General features: G+C 44.1%; 3 protein-coding genes across 4 annotated transcripts; 1 reads left to right on the top strand and 2 right to left on the bottom strand.

Moving 5' to 3' along the window:
• Nucleotides 1-2284: 2284 nt before the first annotated feature.
• Nucleotides 2285-4314, bottom strand: LOC117589872 (nucleolar protein 56). The gene is made up of 3 exons (XM_034282143.1): nucleotides 4166-4314; nucleotides 3589-3991; nucleotides 2285-3525 (listed from the first exon to the last, which is right to left on the bottom strand). Exons 1-3 carry the CDS (start codon nucleotides 4166-4168, stop codon nucleotides 2429-2431), a joined length of 1503 nt encoding a protein of 500 aa, XP_034138034.1. The 5' UTR covers nucleotides 4169-4314; the 3' UTR covers nucleotides 2285-2428.
• A 430-nt stretch (nucleotides 4315-4744) lies between these two features.
• Nucleotides 4745-6749, top strand: LOC117589875 (MOB kinase activator-like 1). 2 transcript variants are annotated; one of them, XR_004574236.1, is made up of 4 exons: nucleotides 4745-5168; nucleotides 5370-5536; nucleotides 5604-6161; nucleotides 6232-6749. XR_004574236.1 is itself a non-coding variant. In XM_034282146.1 (3 exons), exons 1-3 carry the CDS (start codon nucleotides 5149-5151, stop codon nucleotides 6080-6082), a joined length of 666 nt encoding a protein of 221 aa, XP_034138037.1. In that variant the 5' UTR covers nucleotides 4745-5148; the 3' UTR covers nucleotides 6083-6487. The 2 variants fall into 2 exon arrangements, 1 of the variants encoding a protein (XP_034138037.1); XM_034282146.1 differs by having other exon boundaries at nucleotides 5604-6487.
• A 78-nt stretch (nucleotides 6750-6827) lies between these two features.
• Nucleotides 6828-8072, bottom strand: LOC117589873 (retinol-binding protein pinta). The gene is made up of 3 exons (XM_034282145.1): nucleotides 7572-8072; nucleotides 7272-7501; nucleotides 6828-7213 (listed from the first exon to the last, which is right to left on the bottom strand). The coding sequence occupies exons 1-3, from the start codon at nucleotides 7962-7964 to the stop codon at nucleotides 7015-7017; spliced, it is 822 nt and encodes a 273-aa protein (XP_034138036.1). The 5' UTR covers nucleotides 7965-8072; the 3' UTR covers nucleotides 6828-7014.
• Nucleotides 8073-8325: the final 253 nt, after the last annotated feature.

Genomic DNA, 8325 nt, shown 5'->3' with positions numbered 1-8325 from the left:
CCAATTTGATATTCTGTTTGGCGAGCGGTCCAATATTAAGGTGATTATCGGTAATATTGAATGACATCGACACATCTGGCTTAGCACAGTGGCTAATTGTCTGCTGGACTGTCGATTTAGTCAATCGTTTTCCGTTGATGATTAGTCCGGAGTCAACATACTGGTCACGGACCAACTTTATCAGATGTGGGGTATCCGAGAAAACGAATATTTTCAAATCTTCATCCGCTGGATGGGTAAACCAATTCCTTGCTAAAACAAAAAATAAATTAAATTTCGGATTTTAACTCGTATAAGAAACTTACTCTCCGATATGCCAAGCTCTGTCCATAATGTTTGATTTCCAGCGCCCAAATCAGAGACAATAGCTACTACGGGATAGCCTCTTTTGTGCAGTTTGTTTATTATTGAATGCAAAGTGTCCGCGTCCATTAGAGTACTGAAATCGAAGAATACTGGCTGCTCCCAAGACTTATTCAAGCCACGAGCTATGGCCAGTTGAACATAGGTGCTTGGCTCATAATCAACATCCGCTGAGCTGTCATGCTCGAATGCAGCAGCAACCTTCATTTCATCAAAGGACAAAACGCATAGCTTATCCACTTCGGGCATTTCCTCATTTTCCATGAGATCTATAACGACATCAAGGGTACCTGTACTGATGTTAACATCTGCCAACCATCTGTATAATGTTGCTCGACTCGGCAAAGGAAACCCTTTTCTATAAAGATGATTGTATGCAGGAGGTCCCGCGGTATGAAGGCAAATAGCAGCAGACATGTCTGTTGCATTAAATACGGCTCTCTTGCCTCCACTCTTCAATATATTTATTTGGGTCTCGGTGAAAATGGTTTTTAGACTGATTTCCAATTCCTTAAAGTCCTCAAGTTGCTGACGTAAAGAATTCATTTCCTTCTGCATGCGACGAATCTGTCCCCTTAGGCTCTCGTTCTCCACACGTGCTGTATGATTTATCAATGCGTCTCTACATTACACATAAATTATTTGTGGCATTTACAGTTGATGTATATTTATTTCAGCATGTTTAGCTTACTCTGTTTGCGTACTCGAGTTGGCGAAGCCTAATTTAACAAATTTTGCTTCAGGCTCGCCTAGCGGAACAGCATCAGATTTCAGTCGCCTTCTTTTATATATCTGCCCCTTCTTTGTTTCCGATTTCCACTGAGAAGCATCGAAATGTGAATCGCAAATTGTCGACGTCACAGTAAGGCTGCAGTCTAGACTTTGCTCCCACAATTTTCTCTTCTCTAAAGATTTCGGTACATGAATCACTTTCACATCTTTTGCGACCTTGCCGCATAAACTGCACCAAATCATTCCTTTGCGCACTTGCGGTAAACGCTTGAAAAAAATTTCGTTCGCAACCAACCTTCCGCGTCGACAAGCAAACGAGCACTGAACCATGAAGAAACTATATAAGGAGGTCTCGTCGGACAAAAATTATGGAAACGTGCGAGTGAATAGTGCGAGTGAAGGGGCTCTCGCTGTAAGTGTAAGGACACTCCACGACAATGGAGTGGGCTGATTAATCTTTTGAAGGCAATGTGAATTATTGTGTCATAATTTAATTTTTAATAGTTTGCTACATAATAGTAGTCTGTGTTTTGAAAAAACTCTGTTCTAAATATGTTCGCCAGGCTTGGAATAAAGTTTACTATTAAATATTATTGCAGTCTATTGTATCTTACATGTGTACTACTGTCCGTAAGCTCCATCAGAAAATGTTGTGGTAATCCACCACCAGTAACTCTGCCAACGACGGGGCCTCCTTATATAGTTGCTTTGTGTACTACACCACTTCATTTTTTGGCGCTCATACGGTTAGAAATTGAAAAAAATAGAAAATTTGTTCGCACACAACCTTTTTCGAATCTATGTAGATGTGCAATTGTTTTGCTGGCGACAGAGTGTGACCAGACATGTAAACTGTATTCTATACGGTTATAATTCTGAATCAGCTGTGCTGTTTTGTTTTGTTTACTTTGTGAGAAGTACAAATAAAATAATAATTTTATTAAAAAGTAAAACATCCAAGTAGGAGACTACATACTTATGGTGGGTAGTGGGATTGGCGGGAAAACATTCGTCAGCACAAAACCTTTTACGTTTCACGTCAACAAGCAAGGGCGCACTGAATGTTAACGGACCAAAAACCTAACGAGTTGGCGACCACCTTATATAATTGCATCATGGACAAAATCTGTGCTTGGAAGACATGTTGCTTATTGTTGGACTGCTCCCATGAATTCATACGGGTGTTAAATCTGAGGGAATACCCCGGGTACATAATTGTTTATTGAAATTGAAGTGGCGACTTAATGAAAATACAAAAGAAAAGTGTGTATTACGTAAAACCATGTTGTGGGAACCTAAAACTAAGCTGAATGTTGAGCTGGGGCTGGGGTCATTACGCCTCCACGGCTTCCTTGTTTTTGTTCTTCTTTTTCTTCTTCTTCTTGGGTTCACCATCATCGTCGCCATTGCCATTATCGGCGGCGGCTCCATTGCCATTGCTTGAGCCGTTCGCCTCTGTCTCATCCTCGCCAGCTGCGCGCTTCTTCTTCTTGTTCTTCTTTTTCTCAGACTGAGGAGCCGCTGTACCGTTAGCACCAGCTTCCTGGCCAGCTGCCTCGATGGCCTCCTTCATGACTTCAATGTTTTTGCGCGGCACATCGCCCGACTCGTAGAACTTGAGCCGATCCTCGACCTGCTGCTTCAGTGACTCGCCAAACACGCTTGTCGGCTGATCCAGGAAGCAATCGATGCGGGAGGCTATCGAGCATTTGTTGGCCAGGAAACGCGAGATGCGTCCCTTGTTCTTGAGGCCAGCCCGTCCAATGAACGAGGAGTGATAGATTAAACCGTATTTGGGGGTATTGGAACGGGTCTTTAGGGCGCGGAAGAGTGCCTTCTCAGCGCCCAGAATTTGTACTGTCGATGCTGGGTATTTGGCCAAGTTGGTCAGGCTGCCGGCATGCGAGATGAGGCGTGCACCGACCTGATCACCAATCAGCGATTGTAGATTGGGAGCCACCAGGTTCATTTTGTTGTGCAAATAGGTGGACAGCTTTTTGCGGTATTCAGAGAGCTTGACAACTCGCTCTGCGAACAGTTCAATGTTCATCAGATCCACAATGGATATGTCCATGCCCATGGACATCTTTGCGGCATCAATGATGGCCTGGGCCTTGGCCGAGTCCATCACAATCTTCTCAAGGTCCTCAAGCAGGTCTTGGGATAAGTTCTTGCGATCCTTAATGAATTTGGCGGCCTTGGCGAACATGTAGTTGTCGGGAACAATTTTGACCAGTTCTGGGAAGTGGTAGGAGTACCACTCACGTATCCGCATAGAAAACGTGTTCACATCCTTGTCCAACTGGTCCAGCAAGGCAATTGACTGAATGATCATGTTGTCCGAACGATGGACGTTGAACTTGACCTTGGCACGCGAGTAGCTGTGGCCCAGACCCAGCTGCGCCACACCCGCTGATTGATCGGTGAATCCTGCAGAAGAATGAGGAAGAGTTAGCAAAATGGAAAGATTTTCTTGGAGGCTTTGGGACCTACCTTTGACCAGCTTGGCAAAGTGGAAGCGCACACCACGCAGGATCTCAGGCACGACACCAACTTGGCTGCACTGCACACCGATTGCTTCGGTGATGGCAGCACCCAGCTTCGCATCTGCTATGCCCAGAGTGCACTTCTTCTTCTTCAGCTTGGCGAAGAAGTCATCAAGGAAATGCAGCAAGTCCTGGGGCACAATACCTTCGGAAATGGCATTGATGTTCTCTAATGCGGCAATGGCCGTTTTGAAGGGAGCAAAGCCAGCCAGTTTCACAATCGAATTGAACTTGGCAAAATCCGTGACGGAGGACTCCACCTGGGGCAGGAACATGGAGACCTCCTCAAACTCCTTGACGGAGAAGACAGAAAAGCCAGCTGCATGTTCGTATAGACAATACAGTATCGACTGAAACGGCAAATGGAAAATATAATCAATTTTGGTGTGGTGGCAGTACATGTGTTTTCGGGGGTGCTCCACTCAGTGCCCGTCTTTAGGTTAGTTCTTTAAGTCTGGGTTTATCATTTTGCCACTTTCTTCAGCAAATTATTGGTGAGACCCGACTTAGAGTGGCATATTTACCATATTTAGGCCGTAAATATGCCTTTTTAAGGTGAAAATTTAAATTATCCACGCACGATGCCACTACGTTGTTTTTCCACGTGCTTTTTTAAATGACAGTGTGACCGCGGATTTATACCATGCAACTCTCAGAAATATACCTTTCAACTTCAAAATATACCGTAAATAAAAAAAAAAAACTTCGATTTTGCATTTTTGATTAATATTATCAGCTAGTTGGGACTCTCAGCATTAAATAAATATTTGTATTCGATTCATTATTTATTCATAACTGCAAAGATTCACAAGTGCAGAATATATATTTGGCAAATATTAAAGTCTATATTTGTAATGCTTGTTACTCTGCCAGTATTTTTGGTATATAATGGAATATCTTATTATATTTTCTGTATATTACGGTATATCAAAATAACAGGTCATAATATATTGGTATCAATATTAGCTCATAATATTACCAGTTTCCAATAAATCAAGCGAACAGTAACTTTAATTTAAATCAGGTCGATGAAACTGTGTCAATCGGTATGATCTTTCGATAATTCCGCTGCCACACTGGTCACACTGGACTCTGCACCAACACAAGAGCACTGCAGTGTGTGTGTGTGATACCAATTTTATTTTTATTTATAACAATTTTGCGTTTATAAACACAACAAAAATAATAAGTTGCAATATACACTTCCTAGAATCCAATCCACCAGCTGTGCTCGCCCCAATTGCCGACAGCAGTGGTCACAGTATACGAACAGACACACATTTTCCACTGCCTCAGCCTGCCCACAAAACCTGCCACAATTGCCAGCAATTTTTGTAGATTATTATTTCGAATCAATTGTGTGAATATTCAAGAGATAGATCACTGGCACGTCGGTAAAATTCCTTGAGAACGGTGCGGCATTTGCCGGAACAGGCTAAGCAGCAGACGAATTTGGTGGGCCCGAGTGAAAGGCAAAGCAGACCCCCAGAGGCAACAGGAACACTGCATGGCAATGGACTTTTTGTTGTAAGTTCATGGAAAAAGGTTCTCAAGTGCAGCCAAGCCGCAAAAGGCCCGGTGCTGCAACAAAGAAAGCTTCGGCTACTCCATTGTGTGCTTTGTTCCCCGTCAGTGGTCTGTGGTGTGGGGGCCTTTGTCTCCCCACCTCCACCCATGTGGCCACTTGGGGTTGTTGGGGCCAATACTAATCGGCTTTTATATTTGCAGCGGTTCGCGTTCTAGTAAAACCTTCAAGCCGAAGAAGAACATACCGGAAGGCACGCATCAATATGATCTTATGAAGCATGCCGCCGCCACTCTGGGATCTGGTAATCTGCGCAATGCAGTGGCTCTGCCCGATGGCGAGGATCTCAACGAATGGGTGGCCGTTAACAGTGAGTAGTTAGTGAGCATGAAATTCTTATATGTACATAAATCTTCTCTCTTTCCTCACATCATTAGCTGTGGACTTTTTCAATCAGATAAACATGCTGTATGGCACGATCACGGAGTTCTGTACGGAGGAGAGCTGTGGCATTATGTCGGCTGGCCCGAAATATGAATACCACTGGGCTGACGGTTTGACCGTGAAGAAGCCCATCAAGTGCAGCGCCCCCAAGTACATTGATTATCTGATGACTTGGGTGCAGGATCAACTAGACGATGAGACGCTGTTTCCATCGAAAATTGGTGTACCGTTTCCAAAGAACTTTCTCACCTCCGCCAAGACCATACTGAAGCGTTTGTTCAGGGTCTATGCCCACATCTACCATCAGCACTTCTCCGAGGTGGTGACGCTCGGCGAGGAGGCCCATCTGAATACGTCCTTTAAGCATTTCATATTCTTTGTGCAAGAGTTCAATCTGATCGAGCGGCGCGAGCTGGCACCGCTGCAGGAGCTCATCGACAAGCTGACGGCAAAGGACGAGCGGCAGATATAGGACAAGTGGCAGACACCTAGCGGTGGCAGCGGTGTCGGCATCATCGGCATGCAATTGGACTTGTGATGGGAGCGCTCTGGTAGACTTGTGTATTACGCTTTAGTTAGTTACCGCCTTTCCTTTTCTTTACTTTCCTCGTTTATACATAGCTTTTAAGTTTCGTTCAGTGCTTCGTGTGGTCCCACTAAAAACAAAACATATAAAACACTAACTATAGCGGGCTAATAATGCTGATGAGCAACTACTATATTTTTATATGTGACTCGTAACTTTAAGAGATATATAGCATATTTATATATATGTGTGTAAAAGAGAAAACCAGAAAAATCAGCAGCACGCCTTCTATAACCCGCACAGAACACACACAAACACACGCGCCCCCAACCGCTTATGGAAAACAACCAATATTATGTTCACAAAACACAGTGCGTTCAATCGTTTTTCCCCCAAACAAATGTATGTATGTATTTATTACTATTAAACTATCGCATATGCATAGCTCGGCGTCGTGCAACGGATGGAACGACTCTTTGTAAGGCAAAACCCGTCAGCGCAATAGCATTGTGAGGCGGCGACGCTCGACAGCACCCAATAAATGATAATAATTGTAGACTTGATAAACATTTTTGATACGTTTTATACTAATAAAGAGAATATTATGAATACAGCCGCATGGCTACGCACTATTTTTGTATCGTACGTTGACTTCAATGAATTCTTGAAGCAAAATAAAAAGAAACGCAGATTAATTGATTAGCTTATAATCAGATTAGCGTGATGAAAATGATATTTATACAATGTACAACATGTCCGATTTATGTATGGAATTAAGGAATATACAACTGCTGGCCAATCCATCGACAGTGGGTCGCCCTAATCTATAGTATTTGGCTAATCGCTGCCTTATCTTTGTCGCCGCCGGCTAACCTAAATCACTTGAGTTTGCTTTTGTATTTGTCTTGCTCCATATAGAAATCGGAATTCTCCTCCAGCAACTGCTTCCATTTGATTGCAAGTTCTGCGTAGCTCGGACCCTGGCCACCCAGTTCCTTTGGCAGCTGCGTGCAGTTCACAGAGGTTCCCTCTCGGCGAACCATCACTCGGGACCGTATCTTGGGTGTCATAAAGATTCTGAAAGAACACTCAAATTAACTATGAAATAAATATTTGTGCCAGCAGACAAGAGCACCGGAAAGTGTTTAGAAAGATGTTGACATGACGCGGCGAGTTGGTAAACTCCAGTAGCTTGGGCTGGCAGGGATAGGCTGTCCAGCTCTCCACCGAACGTTTGATCAGCTTGGGATTTAGCTGCAGGGCATGGCCCAATTGTACGCCCTGCATATCCAGTATCGCCACCATGCCCTCAGCACAGCTCTCCGGATCGAGCTTCAACAGCAAGTCCAATATCATTTTGCTCGTCTAGCATGGAATAAAAAGCAAAGGTCTAAAATGTCTGTAAACCCATTTTGGCACGTTCTCCGTTACTCACCTTGAAGACATTGTTCTGTGTGTGTTTCTTAGGATCATGGGCCGCAGTTCGTATGACCACGACCATTCGTTTCTCCGAGTCGGTGCCAATGGGCAGGAACACGCCCAGTTGCAGCAGCTCCTGGATTTCGGGCAAATGGGGATCGCGATTATCGAACCATTCGGTGCGCTCTGCACGCATCTGATAGAATGTCTTTAGCTTCTTCTTTGTGCGTTCCACATCGTATTTGGAGGTGCGCAGAAAGAAATGCAAATTCTCGAAGGTGTTGCACCCGTTGACGTGGGGATTGGCGACCAGCCAATCGCTGAGCTCCTGCACCTGCCTCAATACCTTATCGGGATCGCTGTCGGGTGCGCTGACCTGCCGCCGTGCACTGCTGCTGCGCGACCACATCGTGGTCGTGGTATTTAAATGAAATTAAAGGCGATTATTACTGAACAGTTGTTTATAAACAATTTCAGCTTTCAGCGCAATGCACATCCACGAAAACGTAATCTACACAAAGCTTTTTGCGACTGCGACTGCAGCACGGCTATGTTGTGCTCGAAACGCAGTCTCAGCGATTTGTGCTGCCGAATGCTATAAGCTATATATAAGTTGTTATCCATTTGAAAGCTTAAATGTCGCTCAATTGGATTTACGCGCACACTTAAGGCTATTTTTGAATTTGCTGACTTTTGCAGTTTTGTATTTTGAGCTTAGCGAAGACTTTTCGATGACGATATCAGCGAAAGCACTTGGAGATGGGAGAAGC

This window comes from Drosophila guanche, unplaced genomic scaffold (assembly GCF_900245975.1).
Source record: "Drosophila guanche unplaced genomic scaffold, DGUA_6, whole genome shotgun sequence".
Taxonomy (NCBI): Eukaryota; Metazoa; Arthropoda; class Insecta; order Diptera; family Drosophilidae; genus Drosophila; species Drosophila guanche.
The sequence above is the reverse complement of the archived record's forward strand: the minus strand, read 5'-3'. Positions and strand labels throughout refer to the sequence as shown.